The sequence below is a fragment of the Neophocaena asiaeorientalis genome, unplaced genomic scaffold, assembly GCF_003031525.2.
Source record: "Neophocaena asiaeorientalis asiaeorientalis breed wild unplaced genomic scaffold, Neophocaena_asiaeorientalis_V1.1 scaffold77, whole genome shotgun sequence".
NCBI lineage: Eukaryota > Metazoa > Chordata > Mammalia > Artiodactyla > Phocoenidae > Neophocaena > Neophocaena asiaeorientalis.
Window position 1 is genome coordinate 4,445,314 of NW_020174645.1, and position 14,942 is coordinate 4,460,255.

Below are 14,942 nucleotides of genomic sequence, written 5' to 3' on the forward strand. Positions count from 1 at the left end.
AGATGGGAGACCCGCCCTCTCCCTCCCAGGGTTCCGGCCCAGCGTGTTTGCCTGGGCTCTCTTGGCCCCGGCTGCGGAAATATAAATAAACGCGTCCCCGTCGTCCTCCGCCAGGTCCTGTGGAAGCGGCAGCTGCTGCGGGCGCAGGCGGAGGGAAAGGTCAGGGGGCTGGGTTACACTTGATCCCACGCCCCAGCCCTCCCCTCCGTGCCTGTCCTTGAGGAACCCTGAGGAGCTGCCCTGGGGCCATGTGGCCCCGTGGCCTCCGCAGGGGAGCAGGTGGCCTGTCAGTCTAGCGCCCCACCCCCCAGGGCCCAGAGGCTCCAGAGCAGACAACCTGGGTCCCACGTCCACTCGGCCCCTTGGCCCACCCCATAAGCTTGTGAGTTCCTCTGATCCCTGGAGCCTCGGTTTCCCCCGTCCTGCGGATTGGCAAACAGCCATGGCCTCAACAGCAGGGAGAAGAGGGAACCAAGTCTTTGCAGGGCTCTGCAAACTCCAGGTTGCTCGGCTGTGTGACCTGGTGGTTTGTTGGTGTTGTTTTCGCTGCCGTTGTATTTCTGTGCGAGCCTTGTAGGTAGCAAGCCGGCAGCACATGTTTGAATGAATGGATGGATGGATGGATGGATGGATGGATGAATGAATGAAAGAAAATACCGCCACACACCCTGTCCGCCCTTACGCTCCCGCGCCCCTTGGAAACACCCGTCGTAGCCCTCCCCGCTTGCAGCTTGATTTGATTCAAGGAAAACAGCCTCAAACTTCTTTATGGGAAATCTTTCGCTAGTCCTTATGAGTCTAGCTCTGGGGCTCAGAGGCCGCTGTGTTCCCAGCACCGTGACTCAGGCTTCACGCCTGCTGCCCTCTGGGGGCCCAGTCCTGCCCCGCAGTCCCCGGAGGCCGGAGCCTCCCATCTGCCCCTCCTGCAGCCGTCAGGAAGGGGGCAGGCCCTACCTGCTCGGGCTGACCTGGCTACACAAGGCGCGCTGCGTGGAGATGCAAGGCATAAAAACGCAGAGGCGCTGGCCTGTGCGAGGCGTGTGCTGGGAGCGCTGCGGGCAGACGGGCTGAGACTCGGGGCTGGCTTCCAGGGGAGCTGGGGGACTGATGTTTCTGCAGAGCCTGGTGTCTATGGCATTGAGAACGGAAGAGGGCTTGGAGGTGCAGCTCTGGCCTGAGTTTGTGGGGATGGAGGGAACTTTCTCTGCCCTAGGTGAATTTGGGATGGGGTCTACCAATTCCTGGGCGTTTCTCCCCACATCAGGAATCTGTGAGGCTGTGTGAGAAGCTCATGGAGATGGGGGGGTTGTGATTTGGGGGGGCAAGTCCACTCCCAGACCCTGAACCACGCCTGGTGGGCCCCGAGTCCGGGGTGGGCCTTTAGGCGTCCACGGGGAGCTCTGGGTTCTGGGTGTGCCCCAGTTAACCTGGGCACGGAGGATCCTGGGCCAGCTTACCCCAAGCCGGACTCCACCCTCCCAGCCCTGCTCACACGTTCCTTCCTTTCTCTGGCCTGGTGCGGCCGGAAAACAGCCCGTCTCCCGAGGCCTCGTCTGCAGCTGCGAGCGAGTGTCAGTGCCGGGTCAAGACAGCCAGGGGAGGAGGAGAGGTGGGGCCCCGGACGGGGTCTGCGCCCCAGACCTCAGCCCTCAGCCCCCGAAACCCTTGACAGTGGCCTCAGCAGGAGTACACCCAGGGCTGCACCCACCTGCCCCTCAAGTTCCTAGAGCCCAGGCTGTCCCATGCAGCCCGGGGAGCCCAGGCCTGCCACACCTTTCTGGTGTCCCCCACCCCAGCCATCTCTTTCCGGAAACCTTGGACCTGTGCAGTGAGCCTGAGCCCCGGGATCAGGGCTGCTTTCGCCCAGGGCTCTGTCTGCCCTCCAGGCTGTGGGTACGGGCCCCCGCTGCCTGTCCAGCCCTCTGCCGCCCCTCACCTGCCGCCCTCCCCCACACAGGTCTCCTGGAACACGGCCGGAACTGGTCGGCCATCGCCCGGATGGTGGGCTCCAAGACGGTGTCCCAGTGTAAGAACTTCTACTTCAACTACAAGAAGAGGCAGAACCTGGATGAGATCCTACAGCAGCACAAGCTGAAGATGGTGAGTCTCCCCACTCCCACCCCGCCCCTGCCCTGTGCATCCCAGCCAGACCTGCGGGCCAGACCTGTGGCCCGGGAGCCCTGGGCGGGGAGGGGTCTGACGCCAGCTCTCTTGCCCAGGTCTCAGCCCCTCGAGGTTCCCCGGAAATGCTGCAGGGGTGGATCCCTGCCGTAAGCATCCCTCCTGGGTACTGCGATGCGCAGGCCCACCTCTGCCTCCCCACCTCCACCCCCCAGCACTCCTCGGTCAGACACCTCTGAGGGCCCGTAGTGCCTCTGAGGGCTCAGGGCAGGGAGGAAGGAGCTCGGTGGGCCAGGCACTGACTCCCCAGGGACTCAGGGCTGTCAGCGCATTGGAACGAAGACCCCGAGGCAGAGGAGCCCTAAGTCAGCATCTCCCGCACTCCATTTGAACTCACAGTCTTAGGGCCACCCCGGGGGAGGAATGGACAGCTCAGGCAGCAGCCGGCCCAGCCCTGGCCTCCAGGGGATTGAGAAGAGGCACGGACCTTCCCTCCTCCAGGAGCACAGACGGGGCAGGCTCGCCTCACTGAGCCCGTAAATGGTCTCCATGGAGAGGCCTCTTCCTCCGCAGCTGTTACTGGGAAGCGAGGGCCATTTGGGGGTGGCTTGTTTTTTTTCTTTTCCTTTCCTTTCCTTTCCTTTTCTCTCCCTCCCTCCCTCCCTCCCTTCCTTCTTTCCTTCCACAAGCATTGTCACCATTTCAGATCTGGGGAAACTGAGGCTCAGCCAGGCTCATAAACATCTGGCTTGGGCTTTGCACCCACAACTACATGACCTGCGGACGCATGCTTTTAATCAGCGGGCTGCATACTTCCCTGTAGATATGAAGGTACAAGAGGGGGACGCAGAGCTCTCCACCCTCCCCGTTCCCCCTGATTGGGCTGCTTGTGCTGGGTTTAAAGTATGTGCACCCTGTCCTGGGAGGCTGAGTTGCTCCACCATGGAGCCCGCCTTGGTCCAGAGAGGACAAGCCGGCTGCCGAGAATCACCCTCTCTGAACGCTCCTTGAGCACTGTGCAGAATTTAGGGGCACCCCTCCCCACCCCCACCCCAAGCATCCTAGGCCAGAGGGGGACGCTGTGCCATGGCCCTGTGGTCAGGCTTCCTTCAGCCAGGCCCCTGCCTGTGCCCGTTCCCCGTGGTGTCTGGTTAGGCTGTGCCTCTTGCCCCTTCCCCGCCTGCTGTGCAGTTGGTTCCCGGTGCTCCCTGAGCTTCAGGCAGGGCCCCCTGAAACACAGGGAGCTCTGCTTTTTTCTAGAGCTTTCAGGACTCTGGTTTCGGCAGGGTGGAAGGCTCAGTGAGGGCCAAGGCCAAGGAGCGCCTGTCCGTAACACTTGCTGAGATCCCGCAGCGCAGATAGGATCCAGCTCTGTGATGGCGGCGCTGGCCGTGGTGGTGGTTGGATGGGGGCGGGATGTCGGCCTCTACACACCAACTCAGGATTAACTGGGCTGGGACTGCGGCCCTGAGCATCGCCCCAGGGACGGAGGGATCTTCCTGCTTCATCCCCTTCTCCCTCTGACCTGTCCTCCCTGCCTCTCCCCCCCCCACCCCATTCCCTGCTCAGCCCAGCCCAGCCCAGCCGGTGCCCACACACCAGCCTGCTTCGCCCAGGCTGTCGGGTTACAGGTATCTCCTCTCACAGCCTACTGGCACCCACCTCACTTTCCAGGTTTCCTTGGGGCACGGCCCTGCTGCGCCCCTGGGGGCCCCAAAACTTGAGAGGGTGGGTTGGGGAAACAGAGATTCCAGCCAGGTAGATGGGGCAGCTTGGGCTCCAGGGCGAAAGTGGGGTCAAGCACCAGCTTCATGACTTGACACCTGTGTGACCTCGGGCAGCGGCTGTACCCCGTGAGCCTCAGTTCCCTCATCTGTAAAGTGGGAGAATGATAGCCTTTACCCCAAGAACTCGGGTGAAGAGCGAATGAGTTACCACATGTAAAGGACGGAGTGCCTGCCAGAGGGGGGCGCTCCATGGGGGTTAGCTGCTCTAACTACTGGTAGTAGTATCGGTACGATCATTATTTTATTTTAAAGCCACTGACCCCATTCTTCTCAGGGGCATTCAAGGTGCTCTCTTGAATAATGTGTGCAGAAACAGCCAGGGTGGGGACTGTGGGCCCAAGACACCCAGGTTCAAATCCAGATTCTGCCACTTCCTAGCTGTGTGACCTTGGGCAAGTGGCTTGTCCTCTCTGTGCCTCAGTTTCCCCACTTCTGAAATGGGGATAATTCCCACCTCAAAGAGCTGTTGTGGGAATGATTCGGGCGAATGGGTGTGAAGTGCTTAGAACTGGGCCTGGCACATCGCGAGAGAGAGCCATGGTGGCATCATTGGTAGCAGAGGTGGTGGCATCAGTAGTGATGTGCCCATGGCCGCCAGATGCCTGGCGGCTTGGGTGCCGTGTCTCCCTTGGTTGTTAACTGGGTGTAGAGTATGTCTGCTCCTGGATTGCCTGAGCGATCGATCAGTTGATGGATTGATTCACTCACTCATTCAAAGAGGCAGCCGAGCACGATGGTATGGAGTAGAGCTCTGGGCTAGAGGGTTCACACCCCAGCTCTGTGGCCTCCTGACTGTTGCCCGCAGGTTCGTGGCCTCAGCACTCAGCCTCAGCTGCCTCCTCTGTAAAAGGAGGTAAGACCCAGAGCCACTCATAGGGTTGCTGTGAGCAGCAGAGGCTTTCGTATTTGTAAAGGGCCAGCCCCGGCCCTCGGTCTGCGCTCAATAAGTGTTGGGCGTTATCCTCATCACACACTCAGCAAGCCTTTATTGAGCGCCTACTATATGCCAGGGAAGCAATGGCAGGTGCCCCGGGTATACGTGTGGGTGGGGTTTCCTGCTGGGCAGAGGAGCTGGGTCTTTCTTTAATGGACAGTGGGAGCCATTGAAGGTTTGTGAGCTGAGGGGCAACCCAGCATGGGCCAGGCTCGGGGTGGATTATGCTGGTCTGAGTGAAGTGTAGCCAAAGCTGATAGAGACGGTCGCCCTCCTTGTCCCCAGACTCTGAACATGCCGGTGGCTGGGCAGCATCGCTGGTGGGCCGGGGAGGAGGCGTGAACAGCAGGGGGACCCCGAGGCCCAGGTTGGGCCCCTCCCCCAGACCCCTGAGGTCGCCACCATTGGCCCCGTCCTCAGGTGAAGATGCTGAGGACAGGAGGGAGACACTGCAGAGGGGGTTTGAACCCAAGTCTGTGGGAGCCCCTGGCTTCCCTTCCTGGACCCATACCTGTATTACTGGACGTGGCTCCCACAGAACTCAGCAGAGGCTGGGCCTGCTGGGAAGCAGGGGACCAGAAGGTGGGGGCCGGTGGGCCGTGTTCTGAGGCCAGCAAACAGGGGAGCCTTGCTTGTCACTTGTGGACGAGAAAGGGCTGTTGGGGAGAGTGGGACGGGTTCTCGTTCCCTGCTGACAGCGAACGAGCGGGCTTAGGTTGAAGGCTGCGGAGAAAGCTCAGTGAGGGATGGGGGGCCCATCAGCCTGGGTCCGTCAGTCCTTACAGTGGCCACCCATGGTGCCTGGGTGAGTTCCGTGTCACTGGAGAATGCAAGCAGTCCTCACAAGATGCTGTCCCACACCCTCCAGACCCTGGGAGGGAGACAGGTCCTGGTGATTCCTGCTGGCCGGGCCCCGTCTGGAGCTCAGGAAGACACGTCACCCTCGGCCAGTGGAGGAAGCAGTGGGGGAAGCAGAGGGTCAGCGGGTGTCCCCTCCTGCCTTGCACCAGGCCTGGCCTGAGCGTGGCTACGGGCGACGTCAGCAGGAAGCAGGATCGGGCGGGCAGGCGGAGCGCGTCCCAGCGTTATGTAACATTTGGCACCAGTGACTTCTCCAAGGTTTTCCCTCCCCCTCCTAATGACCGAAGGTTACCCTTTTCTCCCATCTGTGAATCCGGGCTCTCGGGCTCAGCTTCCATGTTTCTCTGTCTCTGTCCATCTCAGCCCAGGCCCCTCCTTGCCTTGTTTTCCTCTGTTGCCTCTTCCGTCTGAGGCTGCACAGGCCTGCAGAGAGAGATGGTCAGACAGGGAGGTACTTGAATCTGACCTGCATTGAAGTCTGGGCTTCTTGACCCACGAGCTGTGTGATCTTGGGCAAGTGTCTCTGCCTCTCTGGGCCAGCGTCTTTGTCTATCAGGTTCATGCATCTAAATTAGTAGTTACAGAGTGTCTCTTCTGTGCCAGGCGCTGTTCCAGGTGTCCTGGGAATACAGCTGAGAACAGACAAAGATGCCTGCCCTTGAATTAATTCTAGTTCTAGAGACAAATTAACTCACAGATAATTTCAGATTGTGGTCTGAAGATAGATGAGGGTTAGTAGTAGAAAGTGATTGATGGGGAACGAGATTAGCTGATTTTGACAGGGTAATCAGGGAAGACCTCCCTGAGGAGGTGATGTATGAGCAAAGCCCTGATGGAGGTGGGTATGTGAGTCACGTGGGTGTCTGGGAGAAGGCTGTCCAGCCAGAGAAGTGACGAGTGCAAAGGCCCTGTGGCCAGGGCATTGTAAGCCCATTTGCACAAGAAGGACAGTGTGTCTGTAACAGACCAAGGAGGGTGAGCGAGTTAGAGAGCTGGGCGGGGTTCAGATCTAGATCGCACTGGACTGTATGGAGTGGGGAAGACTTGGGTTTTATATCGAGAGGTTCCGGGAGCGTCTGGAGAGTTCGAGGTAGGGAGTGGCATGCTCTGATTCGCAGAGTAGGCGTGCAGATCCAGTGCATTAATAAGTAAAGAATGCTTGGCCCATAGTAGGTGCTTAACAGACATCAGCTATAACTACCAATACTACTATCGCCAGCATCTCCTGTTCCATACACATGCCCCAGTCTTGAGGTTCGGGGCCACGTGTGGAAGGGTTTGGTATGATTCCTGGGACACTAAGTCCCAGCCTCTGAATCCCTCTGGGGGATTCTGGTGTTGACATCATACTCACCCCACTTGGCCTGAGGTGGCCTGGGCTGCTGGCTCAGAGAGACCTCAGGTTCCCAGCAGGACGTGCATCCCAGCCAGGCCCATAGGAGCCCCCGTTCCCTGCGAGGCTCCGAGCATCCCCCCACCCCCCGGGCAGCCAGTCGCCTGCCTCACCCAGCTCCAGCACTCAAGTGAGTCCCTGTCTGCTAAAAATAGATTGGGGAAGAAGGGGGATCCCTCAGCTGCACCCACAAACCCACAGGCCACACAACTTTCTCATGCCCCCGCGAGCTCCAGCCGGGGGCCCTCCGGGAGAAGCTCGGGGTTTGGGACCGGGGTGCGCCAGCCCCCAGAGGCAGGAGGATGGTGGAGCTGGGCGTTCCCACAGTGGTCCCGTGGACATTCGGCAGGGTGGGGCTGTGGTCCTGGCCGAGTGCTGGTGACGGAAACCGTGACTAACGGGCAAACAGACATTTCCCTCTTCCTCCCCGAATTCTGAGCGGCTGCACCCCGAGGTCCCCCGTTTGCTCAGGAAGAAGGCAGGACAGGAAGTGATCCCACCCCCCAGGCAGGGGCTGGGGCCTGGGGACCCCTGAGGCTTGCGCCCAGCCCTGCGTGGTGAGGGGGCCAGGCTGGGCAGGGCCGGCTGGCGCCTGGAGGTGATGGCGCATCTGCCGAAGGGCGGGCTGTGCTGTTTTCACTCACGTACGGTGATGGTGGCTTTCTCCTGGGGGCCAGGGAATTGGCGGAGGGGAGGTGCGTTAGTTTCCTATTTCCTGTAACAAGGCACCACAGACTGGTACAGGAACATATCCTCTTGCAATCCTGGAGGCTACGAGTCTGAAATCAAGGTGTCGGCAGGGCTACGCTCCTTCCGAAGGCTCCAGGGGAGGCTCCTGCCCTGCGCTCCCAGCTTCTGGGGGTGGCCTGCAATCCTTGACGTTCCTTGGCTTGGGGATGCATCCCTCCCCTGGGTGCCTCTGTGTCCAAATTTCCCTCTTCTTCTAGGGACACCAGTCATTCTGGATTTAGGGTCCACCCTAATCTAATACGAACTCACCCTAATTACATCTACAAAGAGCTCATTTCTAAGAAAGGTCACATCCTGAGGTTCGGGTGGACGTGAACTCTGGGAGGAACCGAGTCAGCCCAGTGTGAGGGGCTTCGCTGGGAGCTGCTGGCATGTCTGGGAGTGTTTAGGTTCCATCTCCTTCCTCAGGGACCCCAAAGGGCTCAGGCTGCGACCCCTCCTGTCACACCAGCTGTACTGGGGCGGGTCTCCTCTTAGGGACCAGTCCACTCCCCTGGGAGCCCCTGGTCACCTCGGACCCCCCCGCACACTCTGCCTCCACATATACCCCGACTCTGCCGACCGTGTGTTCAAGCCCGGGACGCAGCCCATTCAGTCACTCAGTAAGTCAATCAACACTTTCAGGCTGGCTCAGTATGGGGCTAAAGAGACACCCTTCCGGAACCCCCGGCCCACTGCGGTGCAAAGACGGGAGCTGTCAAGGAGGAGTGGTGATGAGCTGGGGGTGGGTGCCTGGCCCCATGCGTGGGGAGCAGGGCTTCTGGGGACTGGGGGAGGCGTGGAGGGAAGTAAAGGGCTGCTCAGCGAAGGCCTTCTTTCTGTTCCTTGAACCACCCAGCTGGTTCCACCTCTGGGCCTCTGTACTTGCAGTTCCTCCCACCTGGACCGCTCATCCCGAGCCTTGCCTGGCCAGCTTCTTCTCACGACTCAGACCTCAGCTCAGATGTCACCTCCTCCAAGAAGCCTCTTCCCTGCCCCGCCCTTGCATTCTCACCCCACCCTGTCTGTCCCTCTCAGCAGCCATGCCCCCGCCTCTGAGGCTCTTTTTAATTGATGTGTTGATTGCTCATCTCCCCGACTAGGTGGCCTGTGGGGCAGGGACCCCGTCTCCTCATTCCTCGTGTATTCTCAGCCCCGGGGCAGTACCTGGCACACAAGAGGTGCCCTGTAAAGACTGGTGGGGTGAAATGACATGCTGCCCAAGCTAGCCTGTCCCCCGGGGCTCAGCTGGGGACAGATGAGGCTGCAAGGAAAAGCTTCATTCATTCATTCTCTCCAGTGTACTGACCGTGCCTGGCAGTGTGTCCTCCAGAGGGTGTGGTCACTGCTCTGGCTAGGACAGCTGGCAGGGCTGGAGCGATCGTGGGGGGCTTCCAGGCAGAGGCAGTCCTTCCTCATCTGTTCCGGAAGGATGTCTGGGCAGCCTATAGGCCAGGTTGCGCCCCAGGTGTATCTGGGGCATGATGGAAGAATGAAGCTCTGGGTAAAAATAACCACTGGCATGTCTGGCCGTGCAGTGGGGCACGAGGGGGGAAGGGCACCCTCAAGACCACGTGGATGGGATCACTGTCCCTTGCAGCTGTGGCAGGCCTCCGGCACCAGGAGTCCCCGGGCTGACAGCCCAGGCCCTTGCCCTGGCCCTGACCAACTGCTATCCCTGTGCCCTAGGAGAAGGAGAGGAACGCGCGGAGGAAGAAGAAGAAAGCACCAGCTGCTGCCAGTGAGGAGGCGGCCTTCCCGCCCGTGGTGGAGGATGAGGAGATGGAGGCGTCAGGCGTGAGCGGGAACGAGGAGGAGATGGCGGAGGAGGCAGAAGGTGAGGGTGGGCGATGGGAGCTGACCTCTCCCAGAAATGCCTGGGTGCTACCGAGAAGGAGCCTGGACTGCCCCAAGAGGAGAGCATGATGGTGATGGTGATGGTGGTGATGGTGGTGGTGATGATGGTGAGGATGGTGATGATGGTGATGGTGGTGATGGTGATGATGGTGGTGATGATGGTGGTGATGGTGATGGTGGTGATGATGGTGATGGTGATGGTGGTGATGGTGATGATGGTGGTGGTGATGATGGTGGTGGTGATGATGGTGGTGGTGATGATGGTGATGGTGGTGATGGTGATGGTGGTGATGATGGTGATGGTGATGGTGATGATGGTGGTGGTGATGATGGTGGTGGTGATGATGGTGGTGGTGATGATGGTGGTGGTGATGATGGTGATGGTGGTGATGATGGTGATGGTGATGGTGGTGATGGTGATGATGGTGGTGGTGATGATGGTGGTGGTGATGATGGTGGTGGTGATGATGGTGATGGTGGTGATGGTGATGGTGGTGATGATGGTGGTGGTGATGATGGTGATGGTGATGGTGGTGATGATGGTGGTGATGGTGATGATGGTGATGGTGATGATGATGGTGATGATGATGGTGGTGATGATGGTGGTGATGGTGATGGTGGTGATGGTGGTGGTGATGATGGTGATGGTGATGGTGGTGATGATGGTGGTGATGGTGATGATGATGGTGATGGTGATGATGGTGATGATGATGGTGGTGGTGGTGGTGGTGATGATGGTGGTGGTGATGATGATGGTGATGGTGATGGTGGTGATGGTGATGATGGTGATGATGGTGATGATGATGGTGGTGGTGATGATGATGGTGGTGATGGTGGTGGTGGTGATGATGGTGGTGATGATGATGGTGGTGATGATGGTGAAAATGACAGTGATAATGATGGTGACAGTGGCAACAATAATAATGGTAATCGGCATCTCTGCGCCCACAGGACACTTGTCCATTCAATCCTCCTGACCCCTGTGTCTTCAGTCTTGTGCTTGGTGACTTACACGTCCAGGTCGCATCCAGCTCTGGTGACGCCTATTACCTTGCCCAGCACCTCTGGTGTCACATTTTAGAAAAAGAAAGTTTATTTTTGAAAATAGTTTTTTCTTAATTTTTTTAACCACACTGTGCGGCACGCGGGATCTTAGTTCCCCGACCAGGAATCGAACCCGCGCCCACTGCAGTGGAAGTGTGGAGTCTTAACCACTGGACGGCCGGGGAAGTCCCTGAAAATAGTTTTTTGACCTGAAATATTATTTTACAAGTTGACTAATATAAGTGCAACCAATACCGTTGGTCGATAAGTATTCAAAAGTTATATAATTATGCTTCATTTTACTCCCGAGTGTCTCGATTTGGATGATGAACTGCATAGCCCCCGCTTTCTATCAGCGGGCACTGAGGCTCAGGGCAGTTACTCCAGGCACCCCAGGTATCACACAGATGCATCGTCTACCCTGATCTTAGATGAATTCTCCCACCAGGTGAGGGCTGCTAAAGAGAGAGCGAGAATCAGTCATTTAAATTGCACCAGCAGTTTGGCCCACTTCTCAAAAGGAGGATTTCTGACTGCACGAGATGGTCGCCTGACTTCAGAGCCTGGCCCCCACGTAACCTGCGGCTCCGCTGTGTAATCCGTGTTTGTAGACTCGGGAGTTACACCAGGCTGCCCGACACCAGGCTTGCACCCCTGGTCACTGATCAGTCTGCCTTTGGCCCCCGCCCCTCTCTCCCTTTTCCTTGGTCTACACCAGCCCTCAAGGCATGACACCCCTGAAGACCCCAACCCCTGCGTAGCTGAATGTCTCTGCCTCTCCTTCCGCCATCTCCCTGGCCAGAGCTCCCCAGTGGGGCCTCAAGTTCTTGGTGAGGGGAACCTTTTCTCCTCCTGTCCGTGCCAGGATTCCTTCCTGTCCCTCCTATCTGCCTGTCTCTGCATTTAAACTCCCAAACTTCTGCCAACGCGTGAGGAAAGTGTGAATCACTCCCTGGCTCCGTGAACAAGACATGCAAATAAACTCAGGCTATACCAGCCCGCGGTGTATTCACCAGCCTGAATCCTACTTCCTGGTTGAGAATGGAGAATCAAGCCATTTGGTTATTACTGTCTTACCCTGGGGATGGACCTGGGGGGTGAGTCTGGCCTCCTTGCCAGCCTTGGGTCTTTCTAGCCCGAGTTGACCAGAGGCCTGACCAGTGTCTGATGGGAGGCTCCAGATCCCTCTGCTCTGTGCATTCTGGGTCTTGGGTCTGTAGCCAGGAAAAGGGAGCCTAGGGAGCAGAAACCCAATCCCCTCATTAAATATCCATCCGGGCAGGATGCAGGCTTGGTGGGAAAGTTAGACGAAGCCAGTCTTCGGCTCAGCATTAAAAGCAGAAGAGGCGCTGCCCAGTAAGAGAACTGTGCGGTGGTGAGCTCCCTGTCACTTGTAGGGTTCACACAACCTATCAAGGATGGGGAGGCATTCTCTGCTGGGTAGTGGGGGTGGGGGTGCTGGTCTGGCTGAATCCAAGGCTTCTGTGACCACTTGATGGCTCTGTGCACATCAAGGAGGCAGTTTAGAAGATCCTGCCCAAAAGCACAGGCTGATGTTCCCATCTTACAGATGAGGAAACCAAGGCCCAGGGAGAGGAGAATCACTCACATGGGGTGTCACGTAGCTGGTGGACTTGGAATCTGCCAGTCCAGCCGGCATTCGCTGCGTAACTCTGTCCCTGTGACCAGGATAGGGGAAGTGAGGTAGGTTCTGGGTTAGGGCCTGAGGTCACCACGATGGAACCTTCTGGAATACACCGCCAGCCCCAACTGCACTGCAGACCCCTCCCTGCACGGGGCAGGCAGCAAGTGCCTTGTCGTATCCAGGGTGGAGGTGAATCCAGGGGAGGGAGGAGTGATCCATTTGGCCCCGTAGTGTCTCTAGTAAAGATCGTGGTCATAAGAGCAACAGCTTTGAGTTATTCCCTTTAATTGTCACGACAGCCCAGTGGGTGCTGTCATCACCCCATTTTACAGATGAGGTCACTGAGGCACAGAGAGGTTACCCAAGGTAACCCGTTGGCCTGTTTGGGGACCAGGGTTCAGACTTGTCTGGAGTGCTGATTCTCAGGCCCCACCTGGACCTACTGAGTGAGAAACGTTTTGGGCGTGGGCCCAGCCATGTGAGTCTTCATGGCCCTCAGGCTCTCTCGGGTCTGAGAACCCCTGACGGAGACAGACAAGCCTCTGGGTAAGGTAGAGAGCCAGGCGTGAACCGCCCTCTTTGTAGATGAACACACGGACTCTGGGGCGAAACCACTTATCCAGGGGACCTCAGCGCTGGCCCCCTCCATCCTGTGGTCTGATGACGTGAAAGGAGGGACTGACATTGCCGGAGTCAGAAGGCAGGGGCAGGAACCGGTGGTTAGGGACACAGGATGTTGGGGTCAACCCCCTCCTGCCTCCACGCAGTGTGGCCTGGGGCAAGTGACTCAACCTCTCTGTTTTCTCATCTGAAAAGGAGAATGGTGATCACCTCCAACTTAGAGGTTATTGAGGGTGAGGTGAGTCGTGTGTGTGAAGAGCTTTGCCCGGAGCCCAGCACCCGCCGAGCGAGCCCTGTGTTGCTCTTGTTGGGATTCTTTTTTCTGGAAGGGATGGCCTTTGCTCTGGGCCTTAAAGTGGGAGAGGCCGGGGGTCTGGAGGCAGTGAAAGCTGAGGGAAGCGTTTGTGCAGGGCACCAGCAACCCCTGCTGACCCGGCTCTGCGTCTGAGGGGTGAGACGGGGCCGGGCAGCCCCAAGAGCCTCTCCCTCGGCCCTGCCCACCTCTGAGGCCAGCACCTCCCACCCCAGGACCCTGGAGCCAGTGACTTGTCCAAGGGTACCCAGGAGTGTTCAGGGGTGAGGGCTCTTGGGACAGGGCTGTAGGTCCTCCTGCTGCCTGCTGGGCCCTGGGCCCCTTTCCCAGCCCTGCCTGGCCACCCAACCTCCTCCCACCCCACCTGCTGCTCATGTCACCTCGCTTCTAACCCTTCTCTCACTTCCTTCCAGCCTTACACGCCTCTGGGAACGAGGTACCCAGAGGGGAATGCAGTGGCCCAGGTACGAATGTGGCCAGCTGGCCGTCGGGGGCGGGGGTAGGGCCTGACCAGGGCGGGGGGCATCCCAAGGGGGCCTTTGCTCTATGAGGGGCCCCACCTCTGTGAGCACGCCTCTGCCTGTGAGCACCACCGTTTGTGCTGCCGCCACCTCTGTGCCCCCACCTCCGCGCAGTATCTGTTCCCCATGCGGTTCCCAGGCTCAGTCGTGCAGACTGCTGTGCTGGCTTGACTGCTTGGTTGAGTTTTCATTCGTGTGTTCACCTGTGACGCTTACCCAGTTTGATTTCCCCAACAGGAAGTGTGGAGGAGGGGGGTTTCGGATGTGCCCATTTTGTAGAAAAGGGGGAAAATTGAAACCCAGGAAGTGACAGGAGCGGTTGTTAAGCCCAAAGAGCCAGGCCTGCCTGGAGCTGAGGTCCCCCTCCCCTCACCTGTGCACGCGCTCAGTCATTCGATCCATACGCATTGTGCACCTGCTGTGTACCAGCCCTGCGGGAAATGGCTGATGGGGGATGGGGGATGCGCTCGGTCTGGACCCTTTCCCCGGGGGCTCCTTCCGAGTTCACTGGCCCCATTTTATGTCATCGTGTATGATGACAGCAGTGGTGATACAACAGCAGACAGTTACCAGGTGTCACCCTGTGCTATCACAGCCCTGCGGGGTGGGAACTGTTCTCCCCACCCTACAGATGGGGAAAGCAAGGCTGGGAGGCCACCGGAGTTACCACGGCCAGGCCACCAGCCGGGGCAGAGCCAGGGTTTGCAGCCCAGATAAGAAAAAGGAGACCCCAAAACAAAGGCCTGCAACCCTGGCCGCCCCCAGCCTGACTCTGTGCGGTGCGGGCCACCCACCCGGGGGGTTGGAAGTTAACAGGTTGCTGGGCTCCAGGGTCAGCAGGTGGAGAGGGTGGCCAGAGGAGGACAGGGCACTGGGAGGGGCCGGCGGGGGCACTGCCCAGGCGTGTGGGAGCCTTAGGGCTGCGTGGTGTCAAGCGATGGGGTCGCAGCGCCCTGAGCTCCTGCCTGCACGCAGTCGGGGCTGTCGGGGGGCCGTGGGGAGGGCCAGGCCTGCCTCCACCCTGAGCCCCCGGCACCGCTCACTCCATCTTCACTGTCCCCGCACAGCCACCGTCAACAACAGCTCCGACACCGAGAGCATCCCTTCGCCCCGCAC

The 14,942-nt window shown here is 58.9% G+C and overlaps 1 protein-coding gene across 1 annotated transcript in view; it reads left to right on the forward strand.

Annotated features, from left to right (window-relative positions):
• The window catches only part of NCOR2 (nuclear receptor corepressor 2), a 191,896-nt gene that overhangs the window by 134,615 nt on the left and 42,339 nt on the right, over positions 1-14,942 (forward strand). Inside the window, 4 exon segments of the mRNA XM_024758467.1 lie at positions 1,958-2,100; positions 9,515-9,662; positions 13,719-13,769; positions 14,894-14,942. Coding sequence (XP_024614235.1) covers positions 1,958-2,100; positions 9,515-9,662; positions 13,719-13,769; positions 14,894-14,942 — 391 coding nt within the window.